Below are 18598 nucleotides of genomic sequence, written 5' to 3' on the forward strand. Positions count from 1 at the left end.
ATGGCAAAACCCTGTCTCTGCAAAAAATACAAACATTAGCCGGGTGTGATTGTCCATGCCTGTAGTCCCAGCTACTCTGGAGGCTGAAGTGGGAGGATCACCTGAGCCTGAGAAGTCGAGGCTGCAGTGAGCAGTGATCATACCACTGCACCACTGCAGCCTGGGCGATGGGAGCGAGACCCCATCTCAAGAAAAATAATAAATAATAGCCATATGGCTCCTCAACCAACCCAGGCTTGAACAGAATGGTGGGACTTGCCCACTATGGAGGGTTCCTTTCTCAGGCCTGGGCCCTTTTAGCCAGTCCAGCCTGGCCTCCTGCCACATTCACCCTGGGGCTATGAGGAGGCCTTCAAGATGGGAGCCATGTCTATGTGGCCCCCTCCCTAGAGCAACAACAGGCACCGGTCTGCCATTAGCATCCTGTAGCCACAAGGGGGGGCTCCTCTGATGACAAACATTTGCCCCTGGACTGCCCTTCATGGCCTCTAGTCCTCTCTCCAGGGACCCCTGCACTGGGAGGCAGGACAACTTCCTTTCATGTCCCCAAGGCCACATGCCACGCCCCGCTGACATTTGTGGCACTCCCCAGTCCGATTCTAACCTCCTCCAGTCTTATTGTGCCCCCTGCTCTGACATCAGGCAAAGCCACTCACTGCGTCCTCTGAAGGGGTACTGTCTGCCCAGCATGCCCTTACCCCCTCCCCACCCCAAGGCAGAGAGAACAGCAGAGGCAGAGGATGTGGGCAGGAGGGCTTATGTTTGCACAGTTGAGAGCAGCCTGTGTGTCTGGAACCCAGAAAGTAAGGGAAGCACCTGGTGTATGAGGGGAAGCTGGAGAGGCCATAGGAGGGACTTCTGTCATGGTTCCAAGAGCAAAGGATGGAAGATGTCATTTGCAGGGATTTAGTCAGCAAGTGGTGATCACATCTGCTCTGTAAAAAGCTCTCTATGGGAAGCAATAGAGGAGGCAGGGAGACTCAGGAAGTGGCAGTTGCAGTTGTCCAGGTGGGAGAGGGTTATCCAGACTGGAGAGGTCTCAGAGCCCCTCGTCCAGGAACCTCTCTCTGACCCTCTACCCCACCACAGACTCATTGGGAGGATATACCAAGTGGTCATCATAAGGTACAATCAGAGGATCCCAGAGATGCCTGGGCCAGCTGAAGACAAACTTGAGCACTCATGAAAATAGGAACTGGATTACTCAACTGTACCCCCAGATCCTGGCCTAAGATATTGTGTTTATCTGCTGAATTGATGGATGGGTATGTGGGTGGATGGGTGTGTGAATTGATGGTTGGATTGGATGGATGGAAGGATGGACAGATGGAGAGATGGACAGATGGTAGGATGGATGGGTGGATGGATGCATAGTTGGATGATGAATAGGTAGCTGGGGGATGAATGGATGAATGGACAGATGGTTGGAGGGATAGATAGATAGGTTGATGGGTGGATGCATGCATGGTGGAGGGATAGATGGATGAGTGGATACGCGGGTGAACAGATGGTTGCATGGTGAATGGGTGGGTGGGTGAGTGAATGGATGGATGGGTGGAGGGATGGGTGGATGGATGGTGGATAGATGGATGGATAGATGGAAGAGTGGCTGACATCCCCATTTAGATGTGGGCTGAGTCTGCACTGGAGTATTATCTACTTCTAAAGGTCCTGATTGGAGCTCCTGAGCTGGGACCATTTACTTATCTTATGACTTTCCTGGATACTGAAATACATTCAACCCTTCCTGACTTCTCAGAGCCCTTCCTTCAGAGTCAGTTCTTTATTTTTTCCCCCAAGCTGTCATACATTTGACTCCCTAAAGTTCTAGTCCAACCAACTCTGTCTCTCAGCTGTGTCAGCGGAGAGGCCCAAGAAGTTGCCTTCCTGCTAGCCATCCCCTCTTTTGAGCTGCCGTGGGTCCCAGTTGCCTGTTCCCTGGAGCAGAGGCTCATGAAGGCATGTAGAGGCTGGCAGCTGTCTGGTCTCGACCTTGGACTTTATTTTCCCAGCCCCTCCCACAGGCCCCTCTCTGTGCCCATGTTCCAGATGCCACAAAATCTGGGCCATCCATCCCAACATGAGCCAGCGTGTCTACTCAAAACAGGTTGGGGACAATGTAGTCGGTGTGGACACCATCAATCAGCCCTTCTCCGTTGTTGTGGACGAACCAGCACACAACCTTCGTGCCGATGCTGGCATCCTTTCTGTAGTCTTTCTGGGAGCCCCTGGGGAAAGAAGAGAGATGCTGCAATACACGGGGTGGGTAAGATGGCTCCTAGGCTAGCGGACCTGAGATTGAAAAAGGGTGGGAAGTTGGCAATTCTAACAGCCCAGAATTCTTTGGTCAAGAATGACGTTACATGATTTCTCTTTCTAGGAAGCCAAGTTTGGGCTTTTTCTTAATTAGGAAGAGCCTGGTAGGGGCCAAGACCTCAAAGGGAAACAAGGGTACCCCACAGAAGACAAAAGCCCACCAGACTAATGTGCCTGGGCAGCGGGGGCTCTTTCCTCCTCTCGTTGCTGAGCAGGTGAGGGTGTTTTAGAAGTCTCCTCACCTGGTGACAATCAGCTGATGGTTCTTCACCACCAGTGTGGCATCTGGCTTTGTGGGGTCAGAGCCTGGCCGGATGTCAGACACTTTAAAGTCAAAGGGTTGGAAGAATTGCCCTGGGAAGAAAAATATTCATGCTGTCAGCCCCTGGCCATTGCCACGGGTAACGTGGCCACTGGCCTTTCAGGGATGATGCAAAGGCTGAATGGGGTGTTGTGAGCTGGGTACGGGGTGCCTAGGAAGGCCTTGTGTATGTCTTTCCCATGCTGCTCTCAGGCCTGAACAGCCTGCAGTCTGAACACTTCGTACCCAGCAGCCCATGCGTCTGTGCTGACATCCGGTGACTGTCCACCACGTAGAAACCTAGAAAGTCACGGTGGACAGGATGTTTCTTCCACACCTGGTGTAGGACGACCACAAAGGTAACCCCATCTCCAAAGGAGACCACCATGTTCTTCCTGTTGATCATCATGGACAGCCTACGAGAGGAAGCCAGAAAGTGGCTTTGGGGCCCAGTGGCCGTGACACTGGGCATCTGACTCAAGGGCGTCTTGGTGGGGCCTCCCCTGTACATGGCACCCGAGGGCCCACAGACTCCAGAAACTATCTCAGGGGCGTTGGAAAGAGGATGCCTCATGCACACTGTCTCCCCTCCCGTGAGTGGATCCTTGCGTGTCTATAAGTGGGAAAGAGAGGGCTGGCCTATGAATCTGGAGGCCTGTGGTCCAGCCCCAGCTAAGCCACTGACTTCCTGAGTGACATTGGGCAGGCTCCACACCTTCTCTGAGCCTCAGTGGGAGGCTCTGGGGGATCTGAAGACAGGAGAGCTAAGAAGACAAGAGCAGCCACAGAAGAGGCAAATGGGGGCCATTATCACCTAACGCCTTCACCCAACCAGCTGAACTGTGCAGCTACCAATTCTAGCTCTGACAGGGCCCCAGGGTTTGGTTGGGGGCCACTATGGTCCCCCTCTCCTGTGGCAGGAGACTGGATTCTGGAGTCTCTGATCTTTCCTGTGACCCCCATGGATCTCTTGTCCTGGGATTTGTCTAAATCCCTCAAGAGCCTCCTTAGACTCTCAGCCTGTAGTCCACCTTGGAGACCTTTTAGGGGAGCTTACCCATCCTGCATGACTGTGACTGTGTCCAGCCAGCTGAAAGTGCTCTGCACGGCCCTGTTCCACAGGGTGACCTTCTCCGTTGTCACCTCCACCTGGAAGTCCATCTGAGCATTGGCAATGCCCAGTTTTCCAAAGTAAGTCTTTTTGGTCTTGGAGTCGGGGCTGCCTCTCTTGTCGCCGATGATCTGCCCGTTCACTGTGAGGCCTGCCAGAGGGATGGGGCAAGGAGAGAGACTAGCGAGAACTTCTGAGTCCAGATTGCCTTTAGGGGTGTGCCTTCCTCTTCAACCAGACTGGCTGAGGGGCAGCAGAGTGGGGGGCTACAAGAGAGGCCAGGACTTCAGAGCCCAAGCCTGTTGGTTCCTAGACACTCTAGGTTTGGGTCATGCTGGGACATTGTGGGTCTGCCCCTTGCCTGGGCCAGGGAGTGTTGTTCAGAGAAAAACCATTCCCCAGACACAGGCTGGGTCCTACCCTAGGCCCAGGCGGCCCATTCATGCTAATCGTCTCCCAATAGCACTGGCATGTAGGGCTGAGCAAGCCTGTGGCCCTGGGCACTCCCCACCCCCAGGGGTTTCTCTGCATGTGAAGACGATGCCTTACTGGGCAGAGTGAGAACCCGGTCCCTGTGCCTACCTGGGGGGACCCAAGCCCTCCCAGGAAGAGCCCCCTGGCCCCGGCCCTAGCCCACAAGCCTCACCTGTGACTGGGTCCTGAATAAGGCGCAGCACTGTGCCTGGGGCTTCATCGATGTTGAAGCAGAGGGCATCGTCTTTCTCCGGAACTTGGATGATGAAGTGGGGGTCCCCATCCACTGGTGACACATTAGAGAAGGGGCTGACTCCCGGGGCCTCTCATCATACCTGGGGCCTCCCCCAGCCTTCTGGCCTCCATGGGCTCGACTCTGAGACAGGCAGGAGCACGTGCCCAGGCCCCTGAGCCTTCCCTAGGAGCAGCCAGGGACTCACCGTAGTAGTAGGGGTTTTGAGGAGGCTGGTAGCTGGCTGCAGATACAAAGGGAGAGGGTGCTGAGCTAAGCAAGTGGCCCTGGGAGGCGCCCGACGACCCCCATAGGAGTTCAGCTTATGCCCCTCCCCTTCCCGCTTGCTAATGCCATTGCCCTCCCACCCCGCAATCTCCTCAGGGCCCACTGTCCATCTGCCCATCCTGGAGAGCTGAGTGAGTAGCCACTGCGGAGGGACACATGGCAGGGGCAGGCTCTAAGCAGTGGGAGGAGTGGTAGCTGCCAGCGTGTACTCACTCAGGTAAGACATGGCGGGGCTCACCGGTGTGGCTGAAAAGCCGAAGGGCAGTAGTGATCAGGGTCTAGGGGTTCCTTCTCCCTCCCCGTGCCTTCTCCAGCCCCGTGCCTTCTGCCTGTCTTAGTGCTGCTGGGCCCCAGAGGGGCACCAACACTGGCAGATAGAGGTGGAGATGTGACCCCAAAGATTAGGCTTTGGAAATCAGGCACATCCAGGGAAGCCCTTTATGGGGCTGGTGGCAATGGAATGTGATTTTAATGTTGGGGCAGGGCTTTTTGATGTGGCTGAAATATCAGCTTCTCTCTCTTGAGTAATGCTCACAGCAAACATCTGCCCCACCCCTGGGCTTCCCACCCCCTAGGTGGGGTGAGTGAGGCTCACGGCTGTCTGTTGCTTCTTGGTAGTAAACACCCACCCACACGTGCACACAGGTGCACACATATGCGTGCACATGCATATATGTACTCACATGCACTGGTACATTTGTCAGGGCTGTTCTGAGGGGAACGTGATGGCCCAGTCCAAATGTGCCGTGCTTATAGATGGAGGTGGGGCAGGCCAGTAGGGGCTGGGGAGGCCCTGCCTAGTGGCAGGGAGTTTGTGAGGTTCCAGTTTTGTGGTGAGAGAGGCACAGAGGACTGTGATCCCCAGCAATCCCCAGCATGGGCATTGGGGCCAGACTGCCTTGGCCTAAGTACCACCTTGGCCATCTGCTGAGTCTGTGAGCAAACAAACTGAGCAAATTAACCCCCCGTGCCTCAATTTCCCCATTGTAAAATGGGGATCATAAAAGGGCCCTCTTGGAGGGTTGCTATGGGATTAATGAAGTATAAATGACTGACATGCTAAATTGCTCATTTTTGCAGGTCATAGATACTGTCATACTGATTGTCTCTCCCTGGGCAAGGGAAGCCACCCCCAATTAACTTACAGGGATCGTCAGGCTCAGAGAGGGGCACATTCATGATTTGGCAATAGGGCTGGGCCTGAGCCCAGGTTTCCCAAGTGTGCCCCCATGGCTGGGGGTCCTATCTTGCTTGGAAAGTCCTCCTCAGTTCTCTCGTCTCCCTTCCATAATGCCCATCCCGGTGGCTGGCTAAAGCTTACCTTCTGCATCTGCAGGTGCAGCAAGGGAGGAAGAGGAGAAATGCATTAGAAGCCATAGGGCACTGGTGAGCAGGGACCAGAGTTGGCTGCTTGGCCAACCAGCCCTAGGCTGTGGACCTCCCAGCAGCCAGCTATTCCCCCACTGGGTGTCCCCTGGAATTAGGAGTTCTTGGAAGCCAGAGGCCTGGCCTGGCCAGGCCCAGCTCTTTGCCTCCCGTGTCTCCCAATGCCAATCCCCCACAACCACACACAGACCCTGTACCTAGTTGCAGTGGGCATTTGGGACCCCCGTTGAGTAGGGCAGTCTGGGGTCTGGTTGAGGGGGTCCCAGCCTCCAGCTCTCAGGGACTCTTCCCCTAACAATCTCCAGATGCCTGGTAGCCTGCTGCAGGCCTTTCATGTTGGAAGTGCTTCTTCTTGTCTAACTAAGCCCTTCCATGCTGCAGCCTCAGTCCTTTTCCTTGAAATGTCCCATGGGCACTGTGCCCCCTTTACTCACTTCCCTTTAGAGGTGCAGAGGCTCCTATTCACCCCACACCCCACTGTCCATGCTGACTGCTTCACGCTCCACCCCACTTTCCCCAGCCTGTGGCCAGTTTTCCTTCAGATGCCCCACTTCAGCAGGTCTGGTCTCCCCAGCCTCCCCAGGGAGGGTGCCCAGCACAGGAGGCCTCCGGGTTCCGGTCTCCATCCCTATCCCCACCTTCCCCAGGCTTGTCAGCAATGGCCCTCTCATCCTCGTTGTCCTCAGGCTTGGTCACCACCATGGAAGTCAGTGGAGTCACAAAGTGATACTTGAGGGACAGGTCTAGGGCCCGGGCCGTGAGGTTCTCCTTCTCCTCGCCATGGGCATTCTTGCTGTGAGGAGGGGCCAGTCAGGAGGACAGCCTGGAGAGCAGCACCCTGCCCGCTTCTCCTGCACTGGAGCGGTGGACGCAGCTGGAGATTCCCACTCCACCTTCCCCATTGTGGGGTCCACCAGGGTACAGCCCAGTTGGGCTCAGAGAAGACTGGCTCACAACTCCCTGGGGCATGTGAACAAGCCCTGTTTCCTCGCTGGGCCTTGGTTTCCCCACCTATAAAACATAAGGACCGGCCAGGCATGGTGGCTCACGCCTGTAATCCCAGCACTTTGGGAGGCCGAGGCGGGTGAAACACCTGAGGTCAGGAGTTCGAGATCAGCCTGGCCAACATGGTGAAACCCCGTCTCTACTAAAAATACAAAAATTAGCCAGGCGTGGTGGTGCATGCCTGTAATTCCAGCTACTTGGGAGGCTGAGGCAGGAGAATTGCTTCAACCCAGGAGTCGGAGGTTGCAATGAACCGAGATCGCACCATTGCACTCCAGCCTGGGCGACAGAGGGAGACCCTCTCTCTATAAATAAATAAATAAATAAATAAATAAATAAATAAATAAATAAAATAAGGGGCTACAACAGCCACTCACAATGGTGTCCATGTGTGGAGCACTCAGCATGTGCTAGATTGTGTACTAACGGCTTCACAGGCTAATACCACCCACACCAACACTGACCCTCTCAGTGGGCTCAGCTCTGCCCCCTGGGCACTGAGGGCTGGGATCCCGGCCTTCAGTTCCACTCAGCCTCACCACCCCTGGGCCATGCCCAGTGTGGGCAGCAGGGTGCTGAGATCCCCCCTACCCCGGGGGCACTCCCAGGCTGCTGGCCACGGGGCTTGCCCACTTGAGCCTTGGGGCTGACAGGATGGGGAGTGGTGGCCTGGGGTTCCTTACAGACTGCTCTACAAATAGTTCCTGGGCTGGGCCAAGAAGAGGGCAGGACTGCTGGGACTGCGTACGGGGGTGCCCTTGCGTCGGAGCCCAGCCAGGAGTAGGCACAGGTGGGGGCTGGGACCCTGCTCACCGCTTCTCCAGTAGCTGCTCGATGGTGAGGTAGGCCCAGAGCCGCTCAATGTAATTCCCAAAGATATAGTCCCGCTCCTGCAGGGCCTTCTCCATCTCCTTCATGTCCACCTCCTCTGTGAAGGTCAGGTCGTTGGTAGCCTGGGGTGGGGGTGGAAGGAGGCAAGGGGCTAGAGGCCTGGGTGGATCAGGTTCAGGGGCCACCACTCCTGGACCCTCATGAGGCCAGAGCCCTACCACTGCTGATACCCCATCCCCAGCACACTTCCAGGCCCTGTCCCCACTCACCCCATGGCCCTTCACATCTGCTTTAAAGCTGTTCATGTCCTCGTCCACCAGGCGCCCGGCCACCACGATCTCAGAGCCATCGTAGAAGTGCTGGTAAGTGTTCTGGGTGAGGTCCAGGATAGCGTTCTCAGGGTACTCCACCTCCACACCTGTCAGCAGTGGGTTGGCCACCTCCTCATAGAAGCCCTGAAGTTCAGACGGGGCCAGTCATCTCAAGCCCCAGGTCAGGCTCCCACTGATGCTGCAGCTGGGCATCCATGCCCCAGGGCTGGGCCCGTCCTAATGGCTCCTAATGTTCACTCTGCCTGTCCCTGACTGCATCCTTCAGTCTGTGGGGGCCTCCCCCCACAACTCCCTGCTTCCAGATAAACACAAGGAAGACTAGAAGGGACAGTTTCAGAAGTATTTCCTATTAAAAAAAAAAAAAAAGAAATATGAAAGGACAGAGTTCTTGGCACAAAGAAAGTATTTAAGGAATGTCTTCTGGAATGAAAGCAAGAAGGAGAAAAAGAAGTAAAGAGAGGCAGATGAGAAGGTGATGTGGACAGGAGTGCAGAGATCCAGAAACAGAGGAGGGAAGGGATGGGGTGGTCGTCCTGCAGAGGTGGAGATGCTGTTACCTGCCTAGAGAAGGAACAAAATTGCCAGATTCAGCAAATACAAAGACAGGACATGCAGCTACATTCAAGGTCAAATAAACAATGAATAATTTTTTAGCATAGGTATGTCTGTTATGGGTTGAATAGTGTACTCCTAAAGTTCAGCCTTATTTGGAGATAGGGTCTACAAAATAAGGTCATGAGTGTGGGCCCTAATCCAGTATGATTGATGTCCTTATTAAAAGGGGAGTTGGACACAGACATCCAGAGGGAAGACGTATGCAGACACAGGGAGAAGACAGCCATTGATAAGCCATGGAGAAAAGGAAAGAGGCCTAGAAAGATCCGCCCTCATAGCCCTCAGAAGGAACCAACCCACCGCCACATGGATCTGGGATGTCCGGGCTCTGGAACTGGGAGACAATACATTTCTCTCATTGAAGCCACTCGGTACTTTGGTATGGCAGCCACAGTACACTAATACAATGTCCTGTGCAATATTTGGGGCATACTTACACTACAAAAATTCATTATTTATCAGAAATTCATATTGAACCAGATGTCCTGTGTTTGCTCTGATAATCCTATTGAAGAAGCAGGCCTGTTGTGTAGCCCAAGGACAACATCAGAATCTTTACTGATGGGTAAGAGATAGTCAGAGGTGGATTTTGACTCAAGAGGAAGCTCTTCCTAATAACTAGAACTGTCACCTTATGGAGCAGCTGTCTGAGGAAGTAGTGAGCTCCTTATGCCCGGAAGTGTGCAAGACAAGGCATACCTGCAACTGCAAATCGGCATCAGAGTCCTCATAAATGCGCCGGGCAAACCCATGGTTCTCCAGGGCCATGTTCTCCAGGAAGTTATAATTCAGATTGTTGCCAAAGCCCAGGTTATACAAGGGGAACTTTCCCCCGATAGCATTCCGCACATTCTCTTGGATTTTTTCGGGTCTGCTCTCACCTGTTGGAGAAGGGGGTATTCACAGTCCAGCCCCAGCCCTGGGATGGTCTAGACCAGCTCTGTCTGGGGAGACTGGACTCCTGCATATGCAGAGTTGGTGGAGTCACAACCAAGAGCCCTTGTGGGGCAGGTGGTGGAGAGCCCTGGCAGAGGGAAGCAGGACTCTGCCCTTGAGGGGCTCCCAGACCACAGGGAACCCAGGGAAGAGCTGCCCCAGGTTTTCCAATGAGCCAGCTACAGAGCCAGGAGCAGCAGCCGAGCGCTCCAGCCCTAGCTCAAAACCATACCCGTGCTCCTCACCAACATTGGCATCCCCGTCAGTCAGCATGATGACGATGGAGGTGCTCCTCTCTGGGACTCTGTGCTCCTCTCGGGCCTTGTTCAGCATACTGATGCCCCTCAGCAGCCCGTCATTGATATTGGTCACTGGGACACAGACAGACAGCACCGTGGAAGGGTGTCCTCAGGGTGCCAGTGTGCAGACAGGCTGGAGCGGAGGAGGCTGGGACAGCCGGCCCCACTCATGTGCCCACGGACCCTATCTGCCAGCCCATGGTGGTACTCAGCAAACAATGAATGAACCACCACATGAACAAACAAACAACTTCCACTTTCAAATGGGGATGAAAGGCACATGGTGAAGACGAAAAGCACATGGCGATTGTGAAAGCCCTTTGGCAAAGAGTTGGATGGACTCCCAGCCCCTCTTGCTGGGAGGAGAGGGGAGCGGTGTAGACATCATGTGCCATTTTCCATATGAAACAGGGCCAAGAAGAAGGGTTCTCTGTGGCCTTATCTTGCGGGGACTTGTGGGATACCAGGATCATGGATTAGAAACAGAAAGAATGGGTTTCCCTAGACCAAAGAGAAGACAGCCGATATTCTGTCTTCAAGCCTGAGGACCATCCACTCCCACCTCTACCCCAGCTCGGATCTGAAGGGCCTGAGACCAGCAGAGTCCCTGCCCTAAGATGGGGGTTGCAGGCTGCTCAGGGACAGAGGGAGGCGCCGCTAGGAGGCGCGTGGGCTCCAGTTCCGCTCTTACTTCCTTTATCCTCCATGCTCTTCACAAACGTCCTGGCCTCCTGGAGGTTTTCGGGCGTGGCCTGGACTAAGTGCTCTTTCCATGTGGATACATCTCCACTGAACAGGATGAAATTCAGATAGTCTTCCTTTTTCATATCTTCCAGGATTCTGAGAAGGGCCTCCTTTGTCTGGAGGAAAGAGAGACAAAGAGCTGGGAGAAGCCGCAGCAGAGAGTGAGGTCCCTTCTCAGCTCAGCAGGCGGTGCAGCCCACGCCATCTGCACCAGCGAGCCCTGCCTGAGGCTTGCCACAGAAGCGGGCAGAGGCCATGAGCCTTCTCTTATCCTGTCCCCTTTCTCCTCATTCACCACAAGGATCGGCTTTTTCCACTTAAAAAAAGAAATCTCCTCCACCCCTTACTCCTGCGAGCCCTGGCTGTGCCACTGGCGCTGAGTACCTGCTCTAATTTCCGACCAGCCATGGAGCCGCTGATGTCAATCACGAAGGCCACGTTCTTAGGCACCACTGGAAGGCCTTGAGGTGCAAAGAAGTGCACGAAGTAGCCATTGACTATCTGGAAAGTGGGGAGAGGGATGGAGGCCGGTGTCCTTTTAGCAACACCACATTGACTATTCTTGCAGGTAGAAGCCAGACATTTACCAGCCCAAGAAAAAGACGTTCCTATCCCACCCTCTAGGGGGTGCTGCACCAGGCTCTAGGCCATCAGCTGTCCCACATCCTGTAAGAAAACAGCCTTGGGCTGAGGACCCAGGGTGATGGCACTAGATGCAGCTGCAGCCCCTCCCCACCAGCCCTCGCCCCACCCTGATGATGAATCAGCCAGCCCGGGTACCTGCACGTTACCAGGAGATTCTCTGTTCACGTCATAGGTGATAGTGAAATCTCCATTGAGGAGGGAGTCTGTACAGGTTGGGCATGAACGCTGTTGGTCTAAGCTGGGCTTGAAGGACACATGGCCCTAAGGGACGGAGATGAAAGACCTTGCTCAGCTCGGCCATGGCCAGGGAGACCTCAGTCCTTAGCTGAGGGAGCAGAGGTGCAGCCTCACAGGGAGGAGCTCTTAGCAGGGCAGAAGCTAGCAAGAGCTGGAGGCCTGGGCAGCCTTGCCCGCCGGCGGCGTGCTCTGCAGCTCCCAGGACTCACTGGAAGGCACTGTTTACCACGCTCTGGCCTTTCTGAGCACTGCTCTTCCCCTTGGAGATCAGGGCTCCTGGCGGGGTACAGGCCTTGTCTGATTCAGCTTCCAGCTCCCTTTTTCTTGGCCTCACACACCCATTAGCCCAGGCTACCTTGGAGCTTAGCACTGAGAAGCTACTTAGGGAAGGGGTAGCTTCCCATTAAAAGGAATTTCTTGTAGGTTTGGAATGTTGGTGTGTGGGTGCCAAGAGGAGGGGAGGGGAAAAGGAGGAGAAAGGGGAGGAGGAGGGTCCTGGGGCAGGATGTGGCCCTGCAGAAGCCAGCAGTCCTCTGAGTGTGTGCCCCTCGGGCCTCGCCCTGGAAGTCCTGGATGACTGGTTTGTTGTTTAAACAAACATTTATTCACCCACTGTCCACTGCCATTAAGGCCCCTAGAACAGCTGGTAGCCTTGGGGACTGGAGCCAACCACCCAGCACCAAGAATGAAGTTCTCTTTAGTCTTTCACCCCTCGTTGTGGAGTCAGTAGATCTAAATGACTCCCTTGGGCCTCAGCCTCCGGACCTGTAAAACAGGGAAGATAAGCCCTGCCCTGTCCATTTCCCAAGGGGGAACGGGACCAGGCTTTGTAAATGGCTCCTCTGGCAGGTCATTGTCAGCAGCCCCTGCCCTCAGCATCCTCACTCCCAACCCCAGTGGGCAAGGAGGAAGGTGATAGTTGCAGATTGATCCCCAGCCCCACCCCAATACATGCATGCTTGCAGCAGCTAAGCCCTGGGCTGCAGGCTTGTTCTGCTGGAGTCAGTTTTCCTGTCCCCTGCCCCACCAGGTCTGAGAGGCATCTACATCACCTTTTTCCCTGAGAAGGACTTGGTGAGGGCGCTTCCCAGGAGGTCGTTGGTGATGAAAGAGGCCTCAGCGTCCAGCATGCTGATTCCCTGAGGCTCGAAGATGTCTACCTCGATCTGAAATGGCCAAAGTAAGGAAATGTCACTCAGTGACCGCAGAGGCCAGTTCCCAGAACAAGGCCAATGGGAATGAGATGGGTCTGTGGTGATGCAGGGACCCTCTAGGACAGTGCTGAGGGCCAAGCCTGGTGTCTCCCACTGGGAAAGTGACCACAGGGGCTTGAAGGAGAGTATGCTGATCCTGAGGTGTTACCACCGCCTGCCATATGCACCCAAAATTCCACCACTGATGCTTTTCCTTTGGCTTTCAGCTTTGAGGTAGGAAAAATGCCCATGTGCCCAGCGAGAAGCCTTACAGAGGCACTTGCTGGTGTTGCCCTTGAGGGCCCAGCACCGAATCTGCATCTGTGGAGTCCGTCCCAGCCTCTTCCCCTTGGCCCCAGATGCTGTGGCCAGAACCATTGAATTCCTCCAGCCTTCCCAGCCAAGGATGGGGGATGCCGTGAGGCAGAACTTTTGTTTTTGACCCCCGTCTGAGACTGCCCCATGGGCGGGTTCCTGCACCCCGCTGCCGTCCCCCCAGGTCTGCAGGGGCGGTTGATTACCTCGAAGTGTTTGACCAGTTGCTTAGGCTGGACCTTGAGGTACATCTCGTACTTGCCCTTGTGCCTCTTCAGCAGCTCCTCGTAGGTTAGCTCGAAGGTGACTTTGCTGCCTGCAGCCACGTTGACGGAGACTGTGAACTTCTCCAGCTTCCTCCCAGAGGCCCTGAACAGGGTGCGAGATGGTGACTCCCTCAAAGACTGCAGGAGCCCACCCTTCCTCGGCCTTCGGCCCCAGGCCCAGCCCTTTGGCAAGGGAGATCCCTAACCATTCTGAGCCTCACTAGCCTCAGCCTCAACATGGGATAATGGCAAAATTATGGGCACATTCTGCTATACCAATAATAATAGCTGTTGTTGTTGTTTGTAGCCCTGAAGGCCCTTGGATCCCAGACATTCTCCCCAAGGCCTGGGAGTCCACACTTACTTGACCAAGCCGGCCGTCTTGCCCTGGGACACAGCCTTTTCATACTGCTTCTTGGCAACTTCCTTCTCCTTGACATTCCCAGGGTAGATAACACCGTCGATGGTCCTGCAGGGAAAGAGAGTTGGGGGTGGGGGGATCACACTGGGCCAGACCCCCTGTTCCCGAGCCCAGAGCCAGCAGCCATGGTGGTACCCACAAGGTGAAGTTGGTGATGAAGGCCGTCTTGGGCAGCTCCACATCAAAGGAAACCTCTTTGGCCGTGTCTGCATGGTTGACCACTCTCGTGGTGACAACATTGTGAGCAAAACGGGAGGTCACCTTGGAGTTGATTTTGGTACTGTAGACCTCGATGCCATTGGCCACCTTTGGGGAGGTGGGTGGAGAATCAGCCAGACTGGGACACTGGAGAAGCAGGTTTGCAACCCAGCCACCTCCCTTGCAAACCCTTGCAGGCTCTGAGGCCCCTGCCCGGCATGCAACCCTCATCCTCCAGGCCTCCTACATTGGAAGACTTGGTGGCGTCTCCAGTCTCCATGTTCTGGCGGCCACCATTATTCAGATGCTTGTCCTGCCTCCTCAATTCTGCGATCTGTTTGCACACCGCTGCAGCCAGTGAGAGCTTGCCATTTCCCATCCAGTCACCCTGAGCTCCAGCCATGTGCGGGACACTGGCTCTGGAGCACCTGCCCCTGGCTCTTCCTACTCATCCTCCACACCTCACACTCCCTCTAGCACACAGCCCAGCCCACCTCCTGGGTCTTTAGGTAATTGCCTCATTCTGTCTCCCAAAGAGGAACTGATTTCCTGTGCCAAGGGAAGTCTCCAGACACCCTCTTTCCAATAGGGGTGTTGGATTTCGAGAGGCTCTAGGGAGGTGTTTGAGCCCCCTCCCCCTAGGGATATAAAGATGCTTCGTGAGGGTGTGGCAGGAACCGCTTCACAGAGCCAGGTACCAGCAAGTGCTAAGGAAGTGTCTGCGGAAAGAAGGGATGCCTGTGAGGGGCCCTCTTGGGCTACATCCTGTGAGGTTGGAGGGGTGGTCATTCTGTGACGCTCTTTGCCAGGAGTCCTGTGCTGTTGGAGGCTGCCAGGGCAGGGGGCCGTAAGCTGTTTGCTAGCTGTGAGGAGTCTGCTGTTACAGCCTACACTTTCAGCAGCTGGGCAACCAGCTCTATCCTGCCCTGCCCCACTCCGTCCCACCCCCTGGTGAAAGTTCTTACCCCTTCCGGGAGGCTCCGTTTCTGAAAAAACAAAAACAAACACAAACAGAGGAATCAGGCCAAGGCCAACGCCAAGGCCGCATGACCTGGGAGGCTCTGGGCTGAGACCAGGGGTTCAGTGGTGCCCTGCCCCCCACACACCTGAGTGGCCCCCAGACATAGGACCCTCCAGAGCCACATGTCAGAGTAGGAAGAACTCTGAATAGATCAGGAAACTGAGGTCCAGAGAGGGGCAGGTCTCCAGGTTACCAGGAGAGCAGGGCAGGGGGAGCTGAGCCCAGAGCTCTCTTCACACCCTACATGCCCCACCTCATTCTATCTCCCATTCCGCCTTTCCCTGGCCCCCAGGCTCCTTTAGGCTCCTTCCAGAGCACCCCTGCCCCCGCCACACCCCACAGGGCTCAACGGAGCATTTTGTAGAGGTCACACTCCTTTGAGACTTGAACCTTCATTGCCCCTCAGTGAAGTGAGCAGTTCATGGTGCACTGCTCTTTTGACAGGTGTGGAAGCTGAGGTCCAGGGAGTTTTAAGAGCCTTCCCAGGGTTAGACAACAGGTTAGCATAGGCCTCAGCTGGAGCCCAGTTCTCCCAGTGTCCACACTACTCCCGGCAGCTCAGTGCCCAGCCCTCTGCCTCCTCTTCACTCCACTCAGAGGCCTTGCCCAGCATGATGCCTTCTGCCCATTCCACACCAAGAGCCAGATGGCAAAGAGGGGGCAGACTCACCCCAAGCAGCCGAAAGGGGCTTCTCGGGAAGCCAGAGGCTGCCAAGCTGGAGAGCAGAGCCAAGATGAGACAGGGCCACCATGCAGATGCCATCGCTGAATACTCAGGCCTGGCCCAGGCTCCTTATATGAGCAAGCCTGGTGTTTTCCAAGCAGGGTCAGTGACCTGCAGCGGGGGTGGGGGGAGTGGAGGCAGGAAGGGCTTCTGGGAAGCTGGGCATGGGTGGAATGACGGGTCCCTCGATGTGTCTGTCTGAAGAAGGCCTGGTGGGTCTTGCCAACAGTGTTGGGGCTTCATTCCTGAGAGACCGGGGGACTCGGAAGAGGCCCCCAGGAAAGGAGAAGCTGTGTGCCAGCAAACGGACCCTGGGACTCCCTGGCGTGGATGATGGAGATGGGGTGTGGAGTTGCATTTAGAGCAAAGGGCATCTCAGCATTGTTGCCTCTTATCCCTACCACTGGGACAGCCTCTCTCTGGCCTCCTGGATTGCAGCCCCTCCCTTCTTGAGGCAGCCAGGGCATGAAACTAGACTGTCACCTGCAAGCTGGGACCTCCACAGCGGAGGCCCTTGCTCACTACCCCTCTATGGCCCCCAAAGCCCCAGGGAAAGGACACGCGACGATCCCAGAAGCCCAGCTCTCTCTGTGGTCTGACCCCAGCTTGTTTTTCTGAGCTTACTCTCTTGCACCAGCACACCCTTCCCTTCTGCACATGTCACGTCTTTCATCTCTCTGCCAGTCCCAGTGCCTCCCCTCCAGGAGCCTTCCCTGGCCATCCCCTAGAGGACTATGGGACATCCCTGCTCCAAGCCTCAAGCCCCCTGAGGGCCTGCTTTCTCATGACCTTATGTTGAGGTCGATGTGCTCAGGTCTGCCTGCCCCCTCTGCACCCAGAGCTCCTGGGGGCTGGACCATGTCATGTTTCCCTCTGTGCTTCCAGGGCCCAGCCAGGGACTTGGCTGCCCTCAGCCTTTTGGGGAGTCATTGCCCTAAAAGTCTGTAGTGAGGCTGGGCTCCAGCTTCCAGGACAACAGGAGCTTTAGAGGCAGGACCTGGTCTCAGTGGGGACATCCTGAGCCACCTCAGGACCCTGCCAGCCTAGCCCCTTCAGGGCAGCTGTTGCACGCCCACCATACCCATGGCTTCTCTGAGCCAAGCTGACCCTGTGACCCTCCCACTGGGCAGCCCACTACTGAATGGAGTAGACAAGGACGGCTGGGTCCAGGACAGCTAACTTATGGGGAGTTCAGCGGCCTCAGCTGAAAGCTCTGGTGCTGACTGAGAGATGTGCAGAGAGAGTTGTTGGGAGCAGAGGAACCAAGAAGGCAGAAGGCAGATGCCATGGGGCAGCGGAAGCCCTGAGGAGGGTGTGGTCTAATGGCTGGAAGAGGTGGCAGCCACAGAGCAATGATGGAGAGTTGCCAAATCAGCCAGGCACTATGGCTCTTGCCTGTAATCCCAGCTGTTTGGGAGGCTGAGGCTGGAGGATCACCTGGGCCAGGAGTTCGAGGCTGCAGTGAGTGCTGCGTTCGTGCCACTGCGCTCCAGCCCCGGTGACAGGGCAAGACCCCCGTCTCAAAAAAAAAAAAAAATTGAAAAGAGAGAGTTTCCAAGCCAGTGAAATGATGGCCAAGCGGCAGATGCTGCCTGTGCTTGGTGTCTGGCTGGGCGGTGCCTGTTTCCCTCAGGCCTCCTGAACCCTTACACCAACTTCACTGGCAGCAGGCACCAAGCTTGGGCCTGATGGAAGCCAAACCCAGCAGGTGCTGGCGCCTGGGTGTGGAGAGAAGACCCCTCAGAGCTGCCATGGCCTCATTTCCTGGCTCCTGGGATGTTTTTAGTCCTGTGGCTGCTGGCACTGGGTGGCTGGCGCTGTTGCCCAATGGCTCCTCCTCACGGACCTGCAGCCTCCTGCAGAGCTTCTCCTGTCCTCTCTCATCTGGACCACTGCCCCATCCTCAAGTGCCTGGAGTTTGGGGAGAGGGACAACTCGAAATAGGGATTCTGGAGCTGCTCAAGCGGCCTCAAGGGATGGCTGGGGACTTGGAGGAACCAGAGTCGTCAGGCAGACTTTATAATTAGATGGAATCTAAGAGATCTTTGGGTTCACCCCCTTTCCATTCTATGGGAGAGGGAGATGAAGACCCCATTGGGCATTGCCAAGGGTGACCCCGACAGCTGGCAGCTCACAGCTCTTCCTGGAGAACCCCAGGATACCTGGGAAGGTGGGCTGGCTGCCCCACAGCCTGCCGCTAGGGGCTCTGTGTTCATAGGGCCTGGGGCAGCCTTTGAGCTCAGCATTGGTGTTATTGATCCAGACCCTCAAAACCAGTCCTTGTTTTATCTGGTCCCTTGTGAGCCTCATTTGTAGTGGAAACTGGACAGAAACTAGCAAGAAAAAGCAGAAAGCCTCTGGAAAGCAGTGAGTGGAGGCCCGTGCGCATTCACACACAGAGCTCTCTAAAGTGTGGCTCACCTCCCTGCACCCGTGATGTTGCGTTTTGACTGGGCCCCAAGGCCAAGCCAAGGGAGGGGACCCTGATGGGGTAATTCTAGGCATTCACATGAGGAAATGGTAGGGTGCCACTCCTGGCCCCCTGAAATCACAGCTTCTGGGCAGGGACCATCTCTGCCTTTGGAAAATACCAGCCTGGCTGTCAGACGTTACAAACCCTCGGCAGGGAAATGGTGTGAGCTTTCTTCCCAGCCTCTGACCTGCTTCTTCTGTCCCTGGGTCTGCTGTAACCCCTAAGTCCATCTGAG

General features: G+C 55.6%; 1 protein-coding gene across 2 annotated transcripts; it reads right to left on the reverse strand.

Moving 5' to 3' along the window:
• Positions 1 to 1982: 1982 nt before the first annotated feature.
• On the reverse strand, positions 1983 to 15937 carry ITIH3 (inter-alpha-trypsin inhibitor heavy chain 3). Of its 2 annotated transcripts, NM_001132118.1 has the most exon segments (21): positions 1983 to 2228; positions 2559 to 2670; positions 2864 to 3033; positions 3675 to 3879; positions 4375 to 4488; positions 4643 to 4678; positions 6044 to 6052; positions 6747 to 6901; positions 7927 to 8066; positions 8214 to 8399; positions 9591 to 9772; positions 10073 to 10198; positions 10818 to 10986; positions 11255 to 11371; positions 11651 to 11776; positions 12805 to 12918; positions 13467 to 13629; positions 13891 to 13995; positions 14087 to 14253; positions 15111 to 15131; positions 15837 to 15937. In NM_001132118.1, coding segments are annotated over 21 exon segments (2640 nt in total). In that variant the 5' UTR covers positions 15930 to 15937; the 3' UTR covers positions 1983 to 2098.
• Positions 15938 to 18598: the final 2661 nt, after the last annotated feature.

This window comes from Pongo abelii, chromosome 2, assembly GCF_028885655.2.
Source record: "Pongo abelii isolate AG06213 chromosome 2, NHGRI_mPonAbe1-v2.0_pri, whole genome shotgun sequence".
Classification (NCBI taxonomy): Eukaryota; Metazoa; Chordata; class Mammalia; order Primates; family Hominidae; genus Pongo; species Pongo abelii.